Source organism: Geotrypetes seraphini, chromosome 3, assembly GCF_902459505.1.
Source record: "Geotrypetes seraphini chromosome 3, aGeoSer1.1, whole genome shotgun sequence".
NCBI classification, from domain to species: domain Eukaryota; kingdom Metazoa; phylum Chordata; class Amphibia; order Gymnophiona; family Dermophiidae; genus Geotrypetes; species Geotrypetes seraphini.
Genome location: NC_047086.1, coordinates 372,105,738 through 372,130,433, shown reverse-complemented (window position 1 = coordinate 372,130,433; position 24,696 = coordinate 372,105,738). Strand labels below are relative to the sequence as shown.

Sequence of the window (24,696 nt, the reverse complement as noted above, 5' to 3'; positions counted from 1 at the left end):
AACAAAGATGTTGTTAAGTGAATTTTGGAAATAAGAGTATTGAGCTGTTGAAGAGATGGAATTGTAAAAGAAGGCCATGTTGTACCTATAGAAGAGTCTGAAACTGAAGAGGGACCTTCTACTGAAGAGTTATCAATAGAAACAATTTTACAAAGAAAGAAATGCCAAAAATGAGAATGAAGCAGCAAAAACAAAGGCTATGAGACTTGAAAGAACAAGAGGAAAATGGAACAGTGCTGAGGGAGCCAGAGGAAGTGGCGAGATAGTGGACAGAAATCAACTGTACCTTCTGAATTTATCCTTGAATTTCTCCAGCTCCTCTCGATTCCGGCTGAGCTCCATTTCTAAGAAGTGCCGGCCAGAATCCAGTTCTCTTTCCAAAGATTCCACTTTGTTGACAGTGTATGCCAGCCTCTGCCGTAGCTCGTCGTTCTGATGCTGCAGAAGCCTGAAGAGACCACAGAAGCAAGAGGAAATGAGACTTGGGAGGAGCCATTTTATAGTTATTCTAGCCTCCACAGGACTAATATCTTACTGCTGAACTAGCTGGTACTGCATTCTACAAAGCACATGCTCATAGACAGAGTATTATAAATCACTGCAATGGGATCTATATAGCTCAATGATTTAAAAAAAAAAAAAAAAAAAAATATTGCCCTATATGTCTCCAGCAGTGGCCAACCCAGGTCTCAAGTACCTATGAGTAACTAGATCCCAAGTAATAAAACAGATTTTATGCTGTTTATCCTAAGAATAAGCAGCGATTTCCCCAAGCCATCATTTTTTTGAAATAAGATAACATTTTTTTTCTCTCTTTTATTGTTTTAAGAGAATGGGGTTAATAATGTACATATGATTGAATGAGTGAGTAAGTGTTCCTTTATCAAGTTTGGTTAGGTCTGTTCTGTTTTCAATGGGGTTCCTTTCTTTGGTATTTAATATTTTTATTATGTAAACTGCTTGGACCTGTTGTAAGAACAAGTGGTATAACAAGTTTTAATAAAACAAACATAAAACATAATAATGGCCTATGGTCTCACAAGGTCTTTTTGCAATGTTTCACAGTCCTCTTGCGATTTAACAACTTTGAACAACTTTGTTAAAAAGCAGCATTTTGAGTGTTCATACATTCGCCGAGAGTCCACTGCCCTGATCAGTTATACAGTGAAACGCCAGCTAGCTTTACATCAGCAGGAACAGACCGAAGCAAAGAAAACGGAAGCTGAGAGATATAAGAACTCATAAAAACTCCCTGCCTAATTGAAGCTAAGTTCATTATCAGTTTTTTGAGAGTTTTTTGATATACATCATCTTAAAATTAGGCAGGAGGGGGAGAGTGCCGATGAGGTTAGTTCCCTATCTAATGCTGTTGTATAGTTAATCACTAAGCAACAAAACAAAAAGAAGAGTTCCAACTTAAACTGCAGTAAAAAAACAACCAAGAGCAAACAAGACAAAACTGCAGATCTGTACAAGACGTAGGCAAAATTTATTTGTGACCAAAAAATTATATGCAAACCCTTTACCAATCAGGGGACCCGACACGGTCCGTGTTTCGGACAAACCTTCGTCAGGGGTCCATGGTAAAAATAGGGGGAAAAAAACAAAAAGTCACAAAAAAACTGTATAGTGGCAGCTCAAATGGTGTAACCCATGACCCAGCGCTGGTTGAGAATGTACAACTCCCAACATGTTTCAATCTGTCCAAAGGAGATAGCGTTGCCCCTCGTTGTGTAAAGGCAAGTGCAACCGTGCAATGTGGTTGCTTCAAAGGACCGCTAATGGAAAAGAGTCATCTCTCATTGCAAAAGTGCCCACCACAACTCTATGATTTTGCTGTTATTCAGAAACACCAAATGGACCTAAAGGAACTGTCACGTGACATGGTCGGGTTGGGCCCATGTGCCTCAGGCCCCGCCCCCAGGAGGGACCTAAGGCTCCCGGGCCTATTCTGATTGGCCCAGGCGCCTTAGGCCCCACCTATAGGCGGAGCTTTGGGACGGATGGGCCAATCTGGCCTCATTCCGTCGTTGGCTGCCTGCCGGACAGGCGGGTTTGGATCCCGTCTGTCCGGCCAACTACACAAAGGTACGGGGAAGGGGGGTGGGGGGGGTCGGCCAGGGGGGGGTCGTGGGTCGGCTGGGGGGGGGGCGGTCGGAGGGTCTTGGGGGGGGCGGTCGTTGGGGGGAAGGGGGTTTGCGTCGATGGCAGGAGGGTTTGGGCTCCCTCCTGGCCCGAACAACTAGCAAGGGTGGGGGGGGGGGTCGCCAGAGCCAGGAGGGCTTGGGCTCCCTCCTGGCCCAATATTGTCGGGGAGTTGGGGAGTCGGCGGGGCAAGAGGGCTTGGGCTCCCTTTTGCCCCGATCGTGTCGGGGGGGCAAGAGGGCTTGAGCTCATTTATATGTCGGATTGGTTAACCAATCAAACTTAAACTTAATCCAGACAAATCAACATCTATAGTCTTCATGTTAGTTTGCCTTTAAAAATTCAACTAAATAATAAACCAATTCCTTTGGTCACATCTACCAAGATTCTCAGGATAATGTTTGATTCAAAGTTTATCATATCAAATACAAATTTCAGAGGTGGTAAAACTATCTTCTTTTTTTTTTTTTTTTGTTTAATTAAGATTAATTTGATCTGTTTGCTGTTTACTTTTTCTAGAAGCTTTGAATATATTGGTACATTCATTAGTGATCCAACAATTAGATTATTGTAATGCTCTTTTATGGTGGGGTACGTCAAAAAGACATTCAAAGACTTTAGAATATTCAAAACTAGCTATTCAATTAATAAGAACATAAGAACTGCCATCTCCAGATCAGACCTCAGGTCCATCAAATCCGGCGATCCGCCCATGCGGAGGCCCAGCCAGGTGTAACCTGGCAAATCCTTAGTCATCCTTCTATGCATCTTGCGAGGAGATGTGCATCTAACTTGCCCTTAAATCCTAGAACGGTGGGTTCCGCAGCCACCTCCACTGGGAGAGCGTTCCAGGTGTCCACCACTCACTGTGTGAAGCAAAACTTCCTGGCATTTGTCCTGGGCTTGTCCCCCCTCAGCTTCAGTCCATGACATCTTGTCCTAATCACATTTGACATCGTAAATAACTTTTTTTCCTGCTCTATTTTATCGATTCCTTTTAGTATTTTAAAAGTCTCAATCAGATCCCCTCGCAGTCTCCTCTTCTGAAGGGAGAACAATGCCAGTTTTCTAAGTCGTTCTTTGTAGCTCAAGTTCTCCATACCTTTTACTAGCTTCGTTGCTCGCCTCTGCACCCTCTCCATATTACCCCATTTTTGAAAGCAGTCCATTGGCTTCCCATTCCATATCTTATCAACAGCACCCTCTCTGAGACTTCGGAGGTGACTAGCGGAGTGCCGCAGGGCTCAGTCCTGGGACCATCCCTTTTTTTTTTTTTTTTTTTCAAATCTTTATTCATTTTAACATATACATCAAGTGTACATTAAAAATCTGATTTTTATCCACCCTGAACACTGCAAAACATAGCTATTCATCTTGTTTGCTGAGCCTGTAAATATAGTCATGTTACTCCTTTACTATTTCAATACCATTTGTTTCCCATTAAGTTTTTTTTTTTGATTTATAATATTTCTTTATTGAGCAAATTCAGCAACGTACAGAACAAGAAAAAGAAGCATACGGCCGCAGCTCCCGGTAAAGTGCTAAAACAAGGCAGCCAGGGAACTCAGAAACAATACAACAGGAGAGCGCCCAGGCAAAAATGCTAGAGTGCCCAATACATGGTTTTACCAGAATACCCCACCCCCCCCACACATCCTAAACCCCCAACCCCCCACTCCCCCAAAGATACCCCCCCAAACCCAGACCCGTGTGATTAGATGGGAAGACAAGAAAAAACTGACCACAAAGAAAACAGGCCAAAAAGAAAGAAAGAAAGGTGGAACAAGACCAAGAGGAAAGAAAGACGAGGCAGACTACATAGAGAAAACTGCAGCACCCAACTCCCACCCACGTCACCACAGCTGACAGGGTTAGCAGTTCAACAGCATACTCCGCTCCCTGTGCGGAAGAGACAACCAGTACCCCTCCCACACACCCTGAAATGTGGCCCACCGGCCCTCGTCCTGTCTCCCCACCATCCTGCGCTCCAGAAGCGCTAAGTCATATAGGGACAAGTGCCACTTAGAAAAAGAGGGAGCTTGGGGAGCCCGCCACGAAATCAAAATGGCCTTCTTGGCTAAAAGGAGGGCCTTAAACACCAACATCCGCTGCCCAACGGAGCAACGAGAGAAAGCCGCTCCATCATAAAAAAGGACTATAGAAGGGGTGCATGCAGGCAACTGAGGAGAGATAGAAGACAAAAAGGTCCACACTCGCAGCCAGAAAGCCCGTATCCGGGGACAGTCCCAGAACATATGTCCCAGGGTAGCAGGACTCACAGGACACTTGGGACAACAGGCCTGAGCTGCAAAGCCCGCTCGATAAGCCCTCTGTGGGGAAATAAACGCTCTGTGGAGGAATTTATATTCCTGCTCCCTATGGAGCATATTGCAGGAGAGGGCACGCAGGAAGACAAAGCAACGAGAAATCAAGGAGGACAAGATAGTGCACCCCAGGTCAGCGCTCCACGCCCCAGCCAACATGTCCGCCCTCTCGGTTGACAATGGTGACAATAGCGCAGTAACAAAGTAACGCAGGCGCGGAGCCGGATCCTCCCACAAACCCAAACTCAAGCCAAGACCCTGCGCCACCGAGTACCGCAAGGACGGCTCTCCGAGACTGCGAACATAATGACTCAGCTGTAAATAACCAAATGCATCCACATGATCCAAACCGTAGAGGGACGCCAACTCAGCAGGAGAAAGAAGAATCCCCCTCTCAGTGAGCACATCTCCCACTCTACGGATCCCATGTGCATGCCAAATCCGGAATACTCGGCTGTCACTTCCAGGACCGAACTGCGCGTTGCCCACTAAGGGCAACATTGGTGTTGCACTATAATTGACCCCCAAGCGGTGGCACAGCTGTTTCCAGATACATCTCATATATGACCACACCAAATGACCCCTCTGGAAAGAGTCTAACCGAACCGACGGAGCATGCAACAAGAACAATCCCGAGACAGGGGACAGGAAGTCCCTGTCCACAGAGAAGGTCAAAAAGGAGGAACTCTCCAGACACCAATCCCGAATCTGGCGTAAGCCACATGCCAAGTTATAAGCGCGAAGATCTAGAAGACCGAACCCCCCCTGCGCCTCTGGCAGCATGGGACCATCCCTTTTTAACATATTCATAAGGGACTTGACCCGGGGGCTTCAGGGTAAAGTATCACTGTTTGCCGACGACGCCAAACTGTGTAACATAGTAAGGGAAAGCAACCTCAAGGACAGTATGACGCAGGATCTGATCACGTTGGAAAACTGGTCCTCGACATGGCAGCTGGGCTTCAACGCTAAAAAATGTAAGGTCATGCATCTCGGCAGCGGAAATCCATGTAGAACATACTCCTTGAATGGAGAAACGCTAGCTAGGACTTCAGAGGAACGGGACTTGGGGGTAATCATCAGTGCGGACACGAAGGCTGCCAAACAAGTTGAGAAGGCCTCATCTAAGGCAAGGCAAATGATGGGATGTATCAATAGAAGCTTCGTCAGCCGCAAACCTGAAGTCATAATGCCATAATGCTACAGAACCATGGTGAGACCTCATCTGGAATACTGTGTGCAATTCTGGAGGCCACATTACCGGAAAGATGTGCTTCGAGCTGAATCGGTCCAGCGGATGGCCACTAGGATGGTCGCAGGACTCAAGGATCTCTCATACGAAGAAAGACTGGGCAAACTGCAGCTCTATACCCTGGAGGAGCGCAGAGAAAGGGGTGACATGATTGAGACATTTAAGTACGTCACTGGTCGTGTCGAGGTGGAAAACGATATATTCTTTCCCAAGGGACCCTCGGTCACAAGGGAGCACCCGCTCAAACTCAGAGGGGGGAAATTTAGTGGTGACACCAGGAAGTATTTCTTCACGGAAAGGGTGGTAAATCACTGGAACAAACTTCCGGTGCAGGTGATCAAGGCCACCAGCATGCTCAATTTTAAGAATAAATGGGACATCCACGTGGGATCCCTACGAGGGTCAAGTTAAGGAACTAGGTCACTAGCACTCAGACTCAATGGGGTGGGTCAATAGAGTGGGCAGACTTGATGGGCTGTGGCCCTTTTCTGCCGTCATCTTTCTATGTTTCTATGTTTCTAATAAAATACTTCTATTGACCTTCAAAGTATTAACAATAGGTGACCCCCAGTATCGCACACATTTCTTGATCCCATATATACCTTCTAGATCTCTTAGATCAGAAAATAAAAAAACGCCTTATAGTTCCAACATAGAGAAATTGTTCATGAATATATTAGGACAGCTACTTTTTCAGTAAAAGGTCCACAATTTTGGAATTCTATGTCTTTAGATCTCTATCGAATACAATTGATAAGTTTAAAGCTGAATTTTAAAAATATTTCTATTTTCAGATTCTTATCATTAACACATAGTGGCATTTAGCTTTTGAGAGTTTTCTGCAAGAGACACAGAAGTTCTAACTTAATGTATCTTCTACCCTACTTTCCTATGACAATTATAGTTCTGCTTTTAACCTTTCGTTTGTTGTAGTGTGATTTTATTTTGCAACTGATTTTAGATTGTAAGTTGCCCAAGTTTATACCCTTAGAGCGGGATAGCACAGTTACTTACCGTAACAGGTGTTATCCAGGGACAGCAGGCATATATTCTCACATGTGGGTGACGTCATCTACGGAGCCCCAGCGCGGACAGCTTTTCAAGCAAACTTGATTGAAGTTTCAAGTTTGCACACTGCACCACGCATGTGCTAGCCTTCTTGCCCACTAGAGGGCGCATCCCCACCTCGTGGTCCTCAGTTCCATATCAAGCAAGATAAAAGCCATCCCCGGGGAGGAGGGCGGGTTGTGAGAATATATGCCTGCTGTCCCTGGATAACACCTGTTACGGTAAGTAACTGTGCTTTATCCCAGGACAAGCAGGCATGATATTCTCACATGTGGGTGACCTCTAAGCCAACCAAAAACGGGCAGGAGGGAGGATGGCAATTTAGGAAAACAGATTACGTAACACCGACTGGCCAAACCGGCCGTCGCTTCTGGACAAAGTGTCCAGACAGTAATGGGAGGTGAACGTATGAACCGAAGACCAAGTGGCAGCTTTACAAATGTCCTCCACAGGAGTAGACCGGAGGAAAGCAACAGAAGCTGCCATCGCTCGGACCTTATGCCCCGTGACTCGACCCGAAAGCGGGAGATCAGCCTGAGCGTAGCAAAAGGAAATACAAGCAGCTAACCAGTTTGACAAGGTGCGCTTTGAGACCGGGTGTCCTAAACGATTAGGGTCAAAGGACAAAAACAATTGAGGAACCTTCCGATAAGACTTGGAATGTTGGAGATAAAAAGCCAACGCCCTCTTACAGTCAAGCGTATGAAGCGCCGCCTCACCAGGATGCGAGTGGGGCTTCGGAAAAAATACTGGAAGGACAATGGACTGATTGAGGTGGAAATCAGACACAACCTTAGGCAAAAATTTAGGATGGGTGCGAAGAACCACCTTATCATGATGAAACACCGTGAAAGGAGGATCCGCCACCAAGGCCTGCAGCTCACTAACCCGACGAGCGGACGTGAGCGCAATCAAAAAGACCACTTTCCAAGTGAGAAACTTAAGATGAGACTTGTCGATAGGCTCAAAAGGAGGCTTCATCAGCTGAGCCAAGACTACATTAAGATCCCACACCACCGGAGGAGGTTTCAGAGGAGGATGGACATTCACTAAACCCTTCATGAAACGAGCAACCAGAGGATGAAGAGAGAGAGAACGACCCTCGAGGTGCCGATGGAAAGCGGCAATGGCACTGAGATGCACCCGAATGGAAGTCGTCTTCAGGCCTGACTCAGACAGATGCAATAAATAGTCCAGAACCGAAGACACAGGAACCGAACCTGGTTCCAGATGATTCAAAGAGCACCAGGACGTAAATCTGGTCCACTTTTGGGCATAACAGCGCCGAGTCGAGATCTTGCGCGAGGCCTCCAAAATCTCCCTCACGGCCTGAGACACCGGAATCGAAGTCAGGGGGAGAGAAACCAAGCAGTCAGATGTAAAGACTGAAGATTGGGATGTAACAGCGAACCCCGACTCTGAGACAGCAGAGAGGGAAAGACCGGCAGAAGTAGAGGTTCTCTGACACTTAGCTGAAGAAGCAGGGAGAACCAGTGTTGTCTGGGCCAACGAGGCGCAATGAGGATCATAGAGGCTCCGGTCGATCTGAGATGAACCAGCGTTCTCAAAATCAGCGGAAAAGGAGGGAACGCATAAAGGAACTTCCCTTCCCAGTCGAGAAGGAAGGCATCTGCCTTGAGACGGTCCCGGGAGTACATCCGAGAACAATAGAGGGGCAGTTTGTGAGTCTCCGGGGAGGCAAACAGATCCACCTGAGGAGTCCCCCAGCGGTCGAAGACTTCGCGCAGGACCCGGGAGTTCAGAGACCACTCGTGCGGCTGGAGAAGCCGACTGAGTTTGTCTGCCAGCCGGTTCTGCTCTCCCTGAATGTAAACTGCACGCAGGAATATGTTCTGGGAGACCGCCCATTCCCAAAGACGAAGAGACTCCTGGCACAGAGGCCAAGAGCCCGTACCCCCTTGTTTGTTGACATAGTACATCGCCACTTGGTTGTCAGTCCGCACGAGCACCACCTGATCGTGCAGCAGGTGGACAAAAGCTCGCGCAGACAGAAAAATGGCTCGAAGCTCCAGCACATTGATGTGGCACCGACGGTCCTCGGCAGACCACAGACCCTGCGTCCGTAGGCCGTCCAGATGAGCCCCCCACGTGTACTCTGAGGAGTCCATGGTCAGGACCTTGCTGTAAGGTGGAACGAGAAACAGCAAACCCCCGGAAAGATTGGAAGAGTTGGTCCACCAACGGAGCGATCGACTCAAAGAAGGAGTCACTGATATCGGGGAAGACACTGGATCTCGATCCTGCCGCCACTGAGAGGCCAGAGTCCACTGAGCGAGCCTCAGATGCAGGCGGGCGAAGGGTGTGACGTGAACCGTCGACGCCATGTGCCCCAGCAGAATCATCATGTGCTGGGCTGACACCACCGATTGCTTCCGACAGTGGTGACTCCACCGAAGCAGGGCCTCCCGCCGGAGAGGGGGGAGGAAAGCGCGGAGGCGAACCGTGTCCAGCACGGCCCCAATAAACTGGAGAGACTGCGCTGGGCACAACTGAGACTTGGGAAAGTTCACCTCGAACCCCAGGCCTTGCAGTAAACTGATAGTCTGTTGGGTCGCTAAGATAACCCCCTCCCTGGACGGTGCCTTGATCAACCAATCGTCCAGGTAGGGAAAGACCTGCAGCCCCCGAGAGCGCAGGGCCGCCGCAACCACCACCATACACTTGGTGAACACCCGAGGGGACGACGCCAGACCAAAGGGAAGAACCCGATACTGCAGGTGCAAATCTCCCACTTGGAACCGCAAGAACTTGCGGAAAGCGGGATGCACCGGAACATGGGTGTATGCTTCCTTCAAGTCCAGGGAGCACATCCAATCCCCTGCTTCCAGAAGTGGATACAAAACCGGAAGCGATAACATACGGAACTTCTCCCGGACCAGGCACTTGTTGAGCCTCCGAAGGTCCAAAATGGGGCGCAAGTCCCCTGTCTTGTTCGGGACCAGAAAGTAGCGGGAGTAAAACCCCCGCCCCCTCTGATCCGGCGGCATCAGCTCTACGGCGCGGAGGCTCAACAAGGCTCTGGCCTCGATCAGGAGAAGGGACAACTGACTCCGCGACTGCGGCCAGGCTCTGGGTGGCATGTCCGGAGGCTGCACGGAGAAGTTGAGCGAATAGCCCTCTGAGATGGTCTGGAGCACCCAAGCGTCGGACGTGATCCCAGACCACGCCCCGGTAAATGCGCTGAGGCGACCCCCGATGGGGAGGGGGTTCAGCGAAATCGCGGAGGGGGCCCGCCCCCAACCGCACACCCCGTCAAAAAGACGGCGCGGGCTTGGCCGCTCCCTGCGTGGCGGGTTTAGAAGGGCCACCCCTACCCTGCTGGGGAGGGCGCCGTGGTGGTGGTCTAGAGAAGGCCGGCGTAGACTTCTGAGGATACCTCCTCGGGGGCTGCCGGAAGGGACGCTGCGGAGTGGGTTTAGGCTTCGGACGCACCAAAGAGGCCAGGGAGCGTTCCTGTTCGGAAAGCCTCTTGGTCGCCGCATCCAATGAGTCGTCAAACAGTTCCGCCCCGACGCAAGGCAAGTTAGCCAAGCGCTCTTGCAAATTTGAATCCATCTCGAGGGTACGAAGCCACGCCAGCCGGCGCATGGCCACCGCACAGGCAGATACCCTCGAGGCAAGTTTAAACGCGTCGTAAACTGCGTGGAACAAGTAGAGGCGCAGCTGGGAAAGATTAGAGCTGAAGGTGGCAAACCTGTCTCTATGGGACTCCGGTATCACCTCGCGAAAAGAAGGGAGGTCCTTCACCATCGTACGCAAGAATGACGAGTACGAAAAGGCGTAATTCAGCACCCTCGTCGCCATGAGAGAGTTGGCATAAAGGCGACGGCCGAATTTGTCCAGGGTCCGGCCCTCCCTACCCGGCGGGACCGCTGCCGACACCCTGGAAGGCTGCGATTTCTTAAGTGCCGACTCTACCAGAAGGGAATTGTGAGAGAGCTGCCCCTTCTCGAACCCCTTGATGGGAAGGGTGCGATATTTAGACTCCATTTTGGAGGGCACCACTGCGACCGTCAAAGGAGCCTCGAGATTCCTAAGGAAGGTCTGATGGAGGACCTTGTTGATGGGAAGGCGAGGGGATTCCCGAGGGGGAGCAGGAAGATCCTGCTCCTCTAAAAACTCCTTGGTGTAAGTGGATCCCTCCAACAAGTCCACACCCAAAGCCACCGCCATATCCTGCACAAACCTCGTGAAGGATGAAGGTCTAGCAGGAGGAGAGGGTGACCGAGACTTCCCTGCCGAGCCGAAGGGAGAGGCCTCGTGAGAGTACCTCGGCTCCCTCCCCGAACCCGATCCCAAGGAGGCACAGTCCTGTGACCTCGAGGGGGTTGGAGACCGAGGTTGTCGAAAGGAACCCTTGGGGGATCCCCCCGGGGTCCGGGGCACCGAAGCCCGTCCCTTCGGCCCCGGCGAGGACGCTCGGGAACTCTCCCTGGCAGGAGACCTGAACAAGTTGGGATTATCGACCCGCAGGTCCCGTACCCTCAAGGTATCGACCCCGGTAGGCGACGAGCGACCGCGCCGCCGAGGCGAGGCCCGAGACCGCTTGGCCTTCCTCGCACGGTGCCTCGCCCGAGGCTTGCCCGAAGGTGATGAACCTCACGAGGACTCCGAGGACGACGACGAGAGCCGCCGCACCCGGCGCACCTTGTCGCGTGGGCGCACGCTACGCTCCGGCTGTCCCCTCGAAGCCGAGTCCGAGGGCAATGCCGAGGTCGAGGCCGTGGGCGCCTCGGAAGCCGAAGCCCCGGTACCCGAGGCCGAGGTCGCCAACTGCGGGGGCATCGAGGCCGAAGCAGTCGAGGCCGAAGCCTGCTGCAGGTGCTCAATAGCCCCGGTGAGCTCCGAGGCGATCAACGCCCGGAGCAATTCCTGAAACACCGGGATCGACATCCCCTGGGGCAGCACCTGCCGACGCTCCTCAGAGGGCGACCTCGGTCTCGAGTATTCCCTCGGGGCGATGGACTTGGGCATCCTGGGCTGAGCGGAGGTGGACCCTCCTGCCGTCGAAGAGCCCGAGGATGGCTTTTTAGATGATCCTGGAGCTGAGGAGGGAAGTGGAGACTTACCCGAGGCCTTGGATGCAGCAACCGGCTTAGATGGCATCGAGGGACGAGGCGAAGCCGAGGGTCCCAAAGCCGAGGTCGAGGCCGAGGTCGAGGTCAAGGCCGGGGCCGGGGCCGAAACCAAGGCCGAACTCGAGGCCTTCCCAGGCGGGGACTCGACGGAGAAAAGATCCGCCATGCGGGCCTTACGGCGCGTGAGTGCCCGCTTCTGAAAGGTGGCACACTTGTCACACGCGTCTGTCGGGTGCTGGGGCCCCAAGCACCGTAAACAGCAGCGATGAGGGTCTGTTATTGAAAGTAATCGGTCACAACGACCGCACTTTTTAAACCCCGTAACAGGCCGGGACATGGGCCTACAACGTGGCCGGGAACGAACGAGGTTCCCGGGCCGTGGCTACCGGGAGCCCCCGGAGCGACGGAAAAAGAAATATATTTTTTTTTTTTTTTTTTGGAAAAACTAAAAACAAGAAAAGAAAGAAGATCTACACGCAGCGACCGCGTCGAAAAACGTCCACAGCCGCGGCGACAGAAGGCAATTAGAGCACAAAAATATCCACAGGGCTTCTGGCTCCGCGGATGAATTAGAACTGAGGACCACGAGGTGGGGATGCGCCCTCTAGTGGGCAAGAAGGCTAGCACATGCGTGGTGCAGTGTGCAAACTTGAAACTTCAATCAAGTTTGCTTGAAAAGCTGTCCGCGCTGGGGCTCCGTAGATGACGTCACCCACATGTGAGAATATCATGCCTGCTTGTCCTGGGATAAAGTAAGATATGAATAAATTTGGAAACTTGGATTCCCTCTATCCCCATATTATTCAACCTCTTTAAAAGCTCCCTTCACCAAGGGAGAATGCCTTCTATCCTACGCAGATGACATATTTCTATTCATCCCACTTGGAACTGACATAAATGAAGCATCCACAAATGTATCAAGACAGCATAGTAAAAAAAAATAAATCTACTCCTGGGCATTAAATAACAAACAAACTCAAGCGAACACAACCAAAACCAAATTAGTATGGTTCCCACAACCAAGATTATTATTTCTTTGATATACAGTACCAGCTATCAAAAAAGTATCTAGACAGTTTGCAATTAATAAAAAGCATTCAGACAAAAATATTTTCCAACCCGCCCCCTTTCTCCCTCCCTGAAGCCCTTAAATCTTCCAACTCCCCACAAACCTCCCTTATTACTACTGTTCAAGAAAAAAATTAACACGAACCAGGCACTCAAGGTGTCCGCTTCCCCCTTATAACAAATGATATACCACAAATGTTCTCGGGTTTATCAGTTTGATAAGAACCGCTCAGCTCTTCAGTCTGGCCTGGGTTCCACTCAATAAACACAGGAGCCTGAGATAAGCTGGTAGACCTAGTGACCTACTGAGTCCCAGACACAGTCAAACCTATAACACTGATAAGGCTTCCGATAAGGAAATGATGACAGTAAATTGTCCACAACTTTTGGAAAGCTTCCATACATTAAAAAGATCCTAGGTGAAGCCTTTGCTGTGAGACATGTCTCTACATAAAGATTTCTCTCTTCTTTCTCTAATTCATTTTCTATCCTGTTCTCCCCAACAAGTGGAAAGAAAATGATACAAATCCAGGCTCGACAGTGACAAATCCAGCTGGAAAAAAATACACAAGAATACAAACAAGCTACCCTAGACACAAAAAAAACTATACTACTCTCAACAACTACTAAAGAACCCCAATAGATCAAAAAACCTCTCTGAACTAAAAAGATATTCACAGCATCACAAAGAGATAACCAAAGCCTTAACACAAAGGAAAGATACAGAATGCTCGCAATTCTTACCAGGAACACAGTGTGTGATGTCTGCTGTGACAGAAAGAAGAGCTTTTAACATGTACACTATCATTATCAGAGCCATGGAGATTATTGTGAGTGGGCCTACAGGATGCACATTACTGACACAGCCATCAGATGCATTCAATGCAAGGTGCATGGCTTGCAGCTCTCAAACACATCCACTCTTCAGCTAACACAGCATGCTATCGGAGAGAAGCCCAGTAATGCTATCATTGAACAGGCTGCTGTAGGTGTTTGGTAACTAGTACCGATATGCCATAGTAGAAAAACCAAAAACCAAAGCCACTTACTGTACTTGCTCCAAATCTGTCCAAGCCTCCTGTGAAGAAAAGGAAGACAGCTGTCATACTGAATGGCAGAGAAAGGAGGAATACCCTCCCCCCCCAAGTTTCCACCATTCTCCAAGTGCTGTGGCAGTCATCCCCTCACTGTGAAAATGTAAAAACAGACAAAACAACAGCACTCTGCAGACTACAGCAGGTATATCTAAAACAAGGTAGTCCCACATGTTGTGTAGAATCTCTTTTATCCCCCCACCCCACCTTCTTGAATAAAGACATATAATGTTATAATTAAGAAAAGAACAACTATTCTAGAAGTCAAACTGTCAAAAAAAGGCAAGAAAAAGAACTCAATTTTAGAACATACAGTGGACAGAGCTCTCTCCATCATATAGACGGCTTCACCTTTTCCCTCCCCTTGAAAGGAGGCGGCAACCTACACTGCACTCAGAAGAAACAAGGTCTTGCAGCACTACAGAAGAGGGATCATCAGATGAGGGCAGGAAACCTCCAGTCCCAATGGACACCAGTACAATCAAGTTTTTGGGATGTCCCTATTGATTATGCACACACAGTGCTTCAATCTTATGCAGATCTTTCATATTGATTAGGGATATTTTGAGATTCTGCAAGGTACTTTTTTGAATTCCACCAGGAACTTTTGACCTGGATTGCCTCCTATTAGAAACAAGATACTGGGCTAGATGAGTTTCAGGATAAGAGCATGAGAGTTGCTGTTCTGCGCCACCCCAAAGGTCTGAGTAGATGGTTTTATAATTTTATTATTTTTATAAACTCTTTTGAATACTATATCTATCTATCTATCTATATAGCAGTACATACATTTTATATAAATACTAGTATTTTAGCCCGTTACATTAACGGGTGCTAGAATATATGTCTGTCTGTCTTTCTTTATTTCTATCTCTCTCTCCCTCCCGCTGTCTTTCTTTCTGTCTGTCTCTCTCCCTGGCCCCCTTTGTCTGTCTTTCTGTCTCTCCCTGCCCGTGTCTTTCTTTTCTTTCTGTCTCCCTTCCTCCCACTGTCTGTCTTTCTTTCTATCTATCTATCTGTCTCTCTCTCCCTGCCTCCTATGCAGCAGCATTTCTCTCCTCCCCACTTCTCTGTGCAGCAGCCACAGCAGCATTCCCTCCCCCTCCATTTTTCTCCCCCTACCCCCCTTTCCCTTCTCACAGGCTAGCCAGCTTCTTTAGTCCATTGCCGCTGCTGCACCCCCTCCTTCCCCTCCCTTCCCTTACCACGGTCCCGACAGACCTGCCGACTCCATCAGCATCTGCAGCACTGTACATATGCTGCTTCGGGGCCTTCTACTGCCCTGATTTGCTCTGCTGCGTCTCTGATGATGTCATATTACTGCCACAACTGCAATTTAGTGTCCCCACAAAATTTATATGGTGTGCTAGAGGCAACTGTCACTCTCTGCACCCAAAGGTACAGCAATGTTGGTAATGGCAGCAGCAGAAAGGGTGGGACATATCAAATTCTCACCACTGAACTCCACCCCACTAGATCCAAAGGGAGACAAGAGGATCACAAGGTGTGGCCAGCCACATAAAGTTTTTTCTCCCATGAAGTCCTAGGCTGCTTTCTCTTTTTTTTTTTACTTGCATTTGCTGTTGGGCACTCAAGGTTCCTGGGAGGGGAGGGACAGCCGAAGCACAGTACTGTGTGAGAAAGTAGTGGGGAGGGATCCAGCCAACTGTGTGTAATAACCCTGGGGCATAAAGGCCATCATGGACCTATAGCCCAACAGCCTGAAGGGAAAGGCAACAGAGGATAGGGAATGGGGTTTTAAAAAATAAGAATTATAGTTGGGGGGGGGGGGAGAGAAAACCACAACTTAAGTGTGCCTCCAAGGTACCCCACCCTCCACCCAGTTCTACCAAACAAGCTAAAAGCCCACTTTTTTAAATCTGTTTTCAACTCCTAACTCCTACTCACTGCTGTCAGATACCTATACCCACAGTATCATTCCCTCTACCATAATGTTCCCAACCCCAAAATGTCCTGTCTAAATTAGATTGTAAGCTTTTCTGAGCAGGGACCGTCTATTGCATGTTAACAAAAGGTACAGCGCTGTGTACGCCTTACAGCGCTTTAGAAATAATAAATAGTAGTAGTAGCAGCACTCAGACTGCACAGGCTAGCACATCCAAGGGTGACTAAAATATTGGCTGGCTGGGAATTACATAGGGTATTTGTACTGTTCAGTCTCCATCTACTGGTATGTGTGCAAAATCCAAGCATCTGGGCCAATCTGGAGGGGTGATAAAGCAGCTTTTATTTTATATTGGGGATTGGAGTATTTCAATGTTGGACTGTTCTCTGGGTATGAAAGCGGTACTTTGTCCTGTGGATACCTTATTAAGAGAATTGTGTGGTGTCTTCCTGGTTCCAGAAGGATAGAGGAAGACTTGATCTCAGTCGAACTGATTGTGCCACTGCAGTCTCTCTTGCGTCTCATGGATTTCATTGTCCCAATAGGTGCACAGCAGACTCCTGCCAAGCTGTGTAAAACCTGCCCAGAAAGCATCTCTTTACTCTGGGCTGTATGGTCCCACATGAACTGCTCTCATGCCCCACAGCAGTTTTCTCCTTACCAGTTGCTCTTTCCAGGTACTCTTGCATCTTTTGGCTTTCTGGCTCTTGTGGAGGTTTCACTTTGCAACTTTCCTGTTCCTCTCTAGCTTCAGTTTGGGCCCCAGGGATGAGGTGGGAGATGCTTTCCTTCCCTCCAGGCTGGTGAACTCAGCACAATGAAACAGATCTCAACCATAAGTTGAGAAGATGTCAAAGTCTTTTGGGTAGCTCTGAACACACACAATTAAGGGAGTCCTTGTCTTCTGTGGTGAATATGCCCTAAACAAAAATTCAGGTCAGAGTTCCTGAAGGCCAGAATGTTTTTGAGAGACCTGTAGATCAGGGCTTCTAAACTCAGTGACTATGGATAAGATTTACATATAATGGAGGCAGTGCATGCAATTCTCTCTCGTGTATATTCACTATAGATAGCCTGGAAAAACCCCAAGAACAATTGGCCAGGGGTACCTTGAGGTCTGGATTGAGACCCCCTAAACTGGCTGCACTTGGTACTAGAACTTCTGCAGCCTGCTCTATGCTTCTGTATTTTTAAAATAGGGTGAACTTGTCCTCCACATAATAATCTAATCTAAATCTTGGATTTATATACCGTGTCATCTCCCCACAAGGAGCTCAACTCGGTTCTCATTTTAAAAAAAATCGATAATCGAAGTGAAAGTAGTTAGATTAGAGAAAAAATAACTTATTAATGAAGACCCTCATCCAACATCCTAGAGAGAAGATAGAAAATTGTTCTAAGGAAAATTAGTTAAGACCTGTTGAAATAAGTGTTTTCATAGATTTATGGAAAATCTGGAAGGAGAGAAGAGTTCCAACATAAGAGGGAATCCCATTCCAACTCACTGTAAAAAGTATATGAGAAAGATCGAGTAATATTACCAATAGATTTTATTCCCTTTAAAGATGGAAAGGACAGTTTAAATTTCTGAAAGTTTCTTGAATCAGAAGATCTCTGATTATTCAAAGATCTATCAAAGACGTAAATAGCCCATGTATGATTTAAAAAACCATAGAAGAGCATTTAAACTGTACTTTCAGAGCCAGTGAAGATTTCTTTTCTCTTACATAGTAATATAGTAAATGAAGGCAGATAAAGACATGAACGAGCCATCCAGTCTGACTATTAGTTATATCCATTACAAATACATGATTAAATTAACTTGTCTCTTCTTTGATATTTCTGGGTCGTAGACTGTAAAGTCCACCTGATAATGTCTTAGGTTCCAAATGCTGAATTGACGTCCAAGCTCACTCCAGCCTATCCAACCATCCTGTTTGCAGGATATCTACCATAAAGTCTGGCCAGTAACATCCTCATGCTCCAAGTTACTGGAGTACCCATTGATGCCCTCCACAGCCCTTCTCAAATATTAGCTTTGCTGCCATATTTTGGATTAGCTGTAACTGTTTTAGATTCCCCTTACTCAGACCTATATAGATTGAATTACAGTAATCTAATTGTGCTAGGATAATAGCTTGCACCAGTACCGCAAAATGTTGCTGGTGAAATTGATGTCTAACTTTCCTTAACATTCGTAAGCTGAAAAAACATTTCTTTGAAAGGTGATTAACCTGACATTCAAATGATAAAGAAGAATCCAATATTATTCCCAGAACTCTACACGAAAATTCAATTTTCAAAGATTCTCCAGAATTCAGAGTTACAGAGAGAGATAACAGTTCAATTTTTGGGCCAAACCGTAATAATTTTGTCTTGGCTGCATTAAGTTTCAGTCGAACAGAGGTAGCTGATATTTGAAGTCTGGAAATACAAGAATTTATATTTAGATCAAAGTTGCTCAGTTTTGGATCTACTTCTAATAGAATAAAAATATTATTATTATTATTATTATTAGGTTCTTATATCCCGCCATACCCAAAGAGTTCTAGGCGGTTCACATCCGTTACATTAGGATCCGGTCTGAACACGGATTTACAAAAATTTTGTCGGAATTGCAGGTAGCGCGGAAGGAGGCAAAGTAGTTTTAGCACAGGTTTATCATAGTTGGGTTAGAAGATAAAAAGGAGGGAGTGGGAAACCAGAAGAGGGGGGGGAGAGGGAGGTGGGGGTGGGGGGGGGGTTGGAGTGTAAGCGGGGAGTAAGGACTAAGGGTCTTGTTCGCGGAAGAGGTGTGTTTTGAGAAGTTTTCTGAAGTCTAGGTAGGTCGGGGCCTCTAGCATCATTTGGGCATATGTAAAAATTGTTTCAGAAGCAGCTAAATTGAGGCTCTTTTTTTCATAATCTTTATTCATTTTTGCATCTTACAACAAGTGTATCAATAAATTGACAATTGAAATTAAGTACATCACTTGAATTTCTTTCATATTTAACAGTAATACATCAAATTTAACCCCTTCCCTCCCACCTTTACCTAGTCATATAAATGTTAAAAAGTAAAGGAAACTACAGAGAACCCTGTGGAACTCCACAAGCAGACTTCCATGGGGCAGATGTTTCACCATCAATATATACCTCATAGATGCATAATGTTAGAAAATCTGTAAACCATCAATATTTTCTGCTGCTCGGCGCTGAGCGGCTTCCTGACTGGCTCCTGCGAATTCTCGTTCCTGCTCGGTGCCGCTCAGCAGCTGAAGAAACAAGAACTCGCGGCAGCCACTGACCAATTGGGTTAGCAGCGGGGCAGGAGTGTGGAAAGCTAGCTCCTGCCCGCTGCACCTCTGGACCACCAGGGATCAGCAAAGGAGGTACGACGGACAAGGCAGGAAGGAGGGATAGGGTGTAGAGCCTGGCGGTGGCCTACAATAAGTCTGGGAGTGGGGCGCTGGCCCGAATATAAACCAGGACCCTCATTTTTGGACCAAATTTTTGCCCAAACATCCCGGTTTATATTCGAGTATATATGGTATTCAAGGTGTGGATCACTAACTTTCTCACACAGCTGAATATCAAGAAATTATTTGTAAATCATTGCTAGACCTCCACCCCTTTTACCAACTCTAAATAAAAAAAGGCTGTTAAAACCTTACGGACATTTCCCAAAATGGCTCTACACAGGAGTGTCCAACCTGCGGCCCCGTGAAGTATTTTGTGCAGCCCCGGTCAAGGGTGATGCAGTGTTTTCCTCTTATGCCCCTGGATGTTTTTTGTCTTGCCGGCTCCCTCCTCTGTCTTGCTGCAAGGTTTGTGCGGCCCCAGAAAAACATTTTCGGCCAATACGGCCCAGGGAAGCCAAAAGGTTGGACACCCCTGCCCCTACAGATTCCAGGTTCTGCCACTTTTGCTTACATATTCACATTCTCTACAGCTTACAATAGGGCTCCAACGATTTATTGGGGGGGGCAAAAGCCCACGGATGACATATGTTAGAGCTTGTTTGCCGAGAGAGCGGGGTGGCTATGGATTGCTTAATATTCGTTGGTATTTGATTGCCTGCAGATGAGACACATTAATGATTGGCATAGAGGTACTTCATATTTTTCTGACTTAAGGTTGGAGTTATCAGTACTTTCTCCTTACCATATTAGTTGCATCTTGCATGTATCGGCTCCCACCCTCTGACCCCTGGTGGCAATGTATCCCCTATTTGCTCCTGTGAGGATGATGTGGCGCTGGGTTTGTATGTGTCTTAAACTGTCCTCAGATGTCTCGCCTTTTCTCCCGCTTCAGGCGAACTGTAATTTTCTACTGGGGCTACAGGACTCTCTCTTTCACAGATGGGCCTAAAAGGCCCATTTTACCTGTTTACAGAATCTGGACAGTTGGCCTCTTTTACAAATTTACAATGGACTTATGGCCTCCTGGAGATGGACATTTTTTCATATTACCAAATACGTCATTATGTCCACTCATTACCAGCTTGTCATTTAACTGAAACTTGTAGAAAAGCCTTTTCTGAAATGTTCAGTCTTTCAGCTCAACAACATATCCCTTTAAGATTTCATCAGGTGGGACTTCTGGACTGTGAACCTGGCATTAACTTGGATATTTTGGCGACATCCTGGGCAGAAAATCTTCACTGCTCTCTTTCAGCACAACACCTCCAGCGAGCGTTAAAGTCTTCAAAAAAACTTTCTGTTAATATTGTTCATTGGGAATTAAAACTTAAGATTATGTTATGTCTTTATATTCCACCGATGCAAACCTATCGGATGGGCATCACTCCATCTCATGGCTGCCCGAAGTAAATTCATGCTTATGCATCGCTGGGACATATGCTTTGGGCTTGCCCATATATTGTACAATTTTGGAACCAGTTGGGGCAGTATATTTTTGCTATTTGGAGTAGGCGATGGACTCCAACACCTAGAGCTCTTTTGGGGATTTATACGATAGCTTCTCCCAAACCCAAAAGATTGTCTGCATTTGTGGCTAGAGCGGTATTAATGGGAAAGAAAGCCATTTTGTCCAACTGGTTGTCTACTGACCCACTGACTTATAGTCAGTGGAGGTCTCTGATGATCGTCAATACCTCTTTGGAGTGTCAGCAGTTTGGGGACCTGGACACTATGGAAAGAAGTCATTTTTGCTCAATTTGGGAACATATTTGGATGGATCTCACCCCACATGCTCAAAGCAGATTACTGAACGTTTGCAGCTAAATATTTTATTTTTTCTTTATGTGCTCAATATTGTTTGATTAGGAGTGGGGAGGGATATAGCTGGTGCGTATATACAAGAAAACTGTTGTATTTTGTTTGGCATATTGTCTTGCACTTTTCCATTCAATAAATACATTTAAACATAAAACCTTGTGGACATAATTCATTTTGAATGAATAAGTCATTCTGAGATAACCAAGTTTCAGTAATAAAAACAAAGCCAGGGTAGTTATCTGTTAATAGATCTTTGCTATCTGTTCCTTGAAGACCCTGTGCAGCAGAAACAGAGAGGGTGCATCCCTTACTACTTCCCTCAAAGCAGTATCCAGCTATCTTTTTGTCACTGCTTGACAATAGAGTCTAGGAGGAAAAGATGTTACCATTGCAAATATCACTTCTCAACGTAAGGGTGTGCAACATTTATACCCCCAAAATAAGTTACCTGGCATTGTTCAGGGGCCACAGCCACCTCATCCTGCTCATCTGTAAGTGTTGGTGGCTCATAGCGAAGCTCTCGATGCTGGGGAGGAGCCTTTCTGTATGGTTTCTTAGCTGGAGCAGCACTTGCCATGCTCACCACAATTGCATGGAAATTCCTTGCCTACAAAGAAAGAAAGAGCGTGTCACAAGAATGGCAGCAATGCAGACAGACTGAAAATGAGGCAAGTTTAGGCTCCATCCCATTCTCCTTCCCCTTGTCCAACTGCCAACTACAATCCGCACATAGTAGCTAAACAAAGACCAGAGCTGCAACTAGCAATTGTACAATGGACATTGGCTGTAAATTAGACATTGAACATTCACCCCCCTCCCAAATGTTATATCACAGGCACAAAAAGGACACTGGGGTTGCTTACATAGCCTGGAAGACCAGGACATTGGGAATAAAGAATATCTAAAGATTACCAGAGTGCTACCTCATATCTATATTCCCCAAAAATCCAAATCCCCTATTCAAATAGAATTTCTGACAAACAATAAATAAGTAAACTTAGCGGGGCTTAAAAAAAGGTTTGGATAATTTCCTAAAAGAGATGTCCAAAGGCCATTATTGACATGGCTTAGGGAAATCCACTGCTTATTCCTAGGATAAGCAGCATAAAATCGTTTTTATTACTTAGGAGAACACAGGAAGAGTCCCCTTGGACTGGAAAACAGCTAACGTCATCCCACTTCACAAAAAGAGCTGCAGGACGGAGGCTGCAAATTACAGACCAGTGAGTCTCACATCCGTAGTGAGTAAACTAATGGAAACACTAATTAAACATAAACTAGATACAGTCCTGGATGAGGAGAATCTAAGTAATCCCCACCAACATGGATTCACCAAGGGTAGGTCCTGCCAATCCAATCTAATTAGCTTCTTTGACTGGGTAACAAGGAAGCTGGATGTGGGGGAGTCCCTAGACGTCGTGTACTTGGACTTCAGTAAAGCTTTTGATAGCGTCCCACACCACAGGTTATTGAGCAAGATGAAATCAATGGGACTGGGAGAAACTTTAACTGCATGGGTCAATGATTGGCTAAGCGGTAGACTAAAGAGGGTGGTGGTAAACGGTGCCCTCTCCAAAACGTCGGAGGTGACCAGTGGAGTGCCGCTGGGCTCGGTATTGGGTCCGATCCTATTCAACATATTTGTAAGTGACCTGACTCAGGGGCTTAAAGGTAAAATAACATTGTTCGCCGATGACACCAAACTCTGCAACATAGTAGGTAAAAGCACTTTGCCCGACAGTATGAAGCAAGACCTACTTCTACTGGAACATTGGTTCGCGACTTGGCAGCTCGGCTTCAATGCAAAAAAATGTAAGGTCATGCACCTTGGAAGCAGAAATCCGTGCAGAACTTACACACTAAATGGTGAGACCTTAACCGAGACTGTAGCAGAACGGGATTTAGGAGTAATAATCAGTGAAGACATGAAAACTGCCAATCAGGTGGAGAAGGCTTCATCCAAGGCTAGACAAATGATGGGTTGTATCCGCAGAAGCTTTGTCAGCCGGAAGCCCGAAGTCATCATGGTGAGACCTCACCTGGAATATTGTGTACAATTCTGGAGGCCACATTACCAAAAAGATGTGCTGAGAGTCGAGTCGGTTCAAAGAATGGCCACCAGGATGGTCTCAGGGCTTAGGGATCTCCCGTATGAGGAGAGGCTGAATAAATTGCAGCTGTACTCACTCGAGGAACGTAGAGAGAGAGGAGACATGATTGAGACTTTTAAATATATCACAGGCCGTATCGAGGTGGAAGATGATATCTTCTTTCTTAAGGGGCCCTCGGCCACAAGAGGTCATCCGCTAAAAATCAGAGGAGGGAAATTTTATGGCGACACCAGGAAGTATTTCTTCACCGAAAGGGTAGTTGATCATTGGAACGAACTTCCACTGCAGGTGATTGTGGCCAGCAACGTGCAAGATTTTAAAAGTAAATGGGATAAGCATGTGGGATCTCTAGGGGGGTAAAGTCGAGGGGGTGGAGTCATTAAAGTGGGCAGACTTGATGGGCTATGGCCCTTTTCTGCCATCATTTTCTATGTTTCTATGTTTCTAAGGTACTTGGACCTGGATTGGTCACTGTTGGAAACAGGATACTGGGCTTGATGGATCTTCGGTCTGTCCCAGTAGGCAATTCTTATGTTCTTATGTATTAGAAAAATAGAATATTTATTTCTATGTTAAGTACCAAATTATAATGATGATCATATAGTGGAACTTAGATATGAGACTTTAGTAATAGTCAAGCTAGGATGCAAAGGAAATACAATAGCCCTACTGCATGAATTACTTTGGAAGTAAACACACATTTCCCTATAAGGTTATGAACTTGCCTCCTGACCTAACCCCAAAATACACACAAGAGTCAATTCAACCTGTGTGCAGAAGAGAGTATGTTTGAAAATTTCAATAAAATGTTACAATGCAATATATGCCAAAAAATGGCCCAAAAATAGGGGTCTCTGTTTATATTCGGGTCCTCAAGTCTGTGCGCTACCCCACCCTTCACCTAAACCCATTGAAGGCCTCCTGCGGGCCTGCCTTAAGCCTTAGTGGTCCAGCAGTGAGTTGGGACAGGAGCAATCCTTCCCACGTCCTGTCCTGGCCAGCTGTTAATCACCCCACTTCCCTCCTGCCTCCCAGCCTCTTTGCAGGCCTCCCACAGGCCTGCCTTAAGCCCTGGTGATCCAGCGGTGAACTGGGACAGAAGCAATTCTTCCTTAATCCTGTCCTGGCCAACTGTAAACCACCTCGCTTCCCTTCTGCTTCCCAGACCCCTCTACAACATACCTTTTGAACCCTGGTGGTCTAGCAGTCAAGTGGGGCAGGAGAAATCCTTCCTGTGTCCTGTCCTAGCCAACTGTTAACCACCTCGCTTCCCAGACTCCTCTACAACATACCTTTTGAACCCTGGTGGTCTAGCAGTGAAGCGGGGCAGGAGCAATCCTTCCTGTGTCCTGTCCTAGCCAACTGTTAACCACCTCGCTTCCCTCCTGCTTCCCAGACCCCTCTACAGCA

General features: G+C 47.1%; 1 protein-coding gene across 3 annotated transcripts in view; it reads right to left on the bottom strand.

Moving 5' to 3' along the window:
• The window catches only part of TJAP1 (tight junction associated protein 1), a 98,036-nt gene that overhangs the window by 28,513 nt on the left and 44,827 nt on the right, over positions 1–24,696 (bottom strand). For all 3 annotated transcript variants that reach the window (XM_033938793.1, XM_033938791.1, XM_033938794.1), the window contains 3 exons: positions 21,624–21,782; positions 14,006–14,034; positions 287–448 (listed from right to left, as the gene is read on the bottom strand). In XM_033938793.1, the coding sequence (XP_033794684.1) occupies positions 287–448; positions 14,006–14,034; positions 21,624–21,752 (320 nt within the window). In that variant the 5' untranslated portion in view covers positions 21,753–21,782. The remainder of the gene's footprint in view (positions 1–286; positions 449–14,005; positions 14,035–21,623; positions 21,783–24,696) is intronic.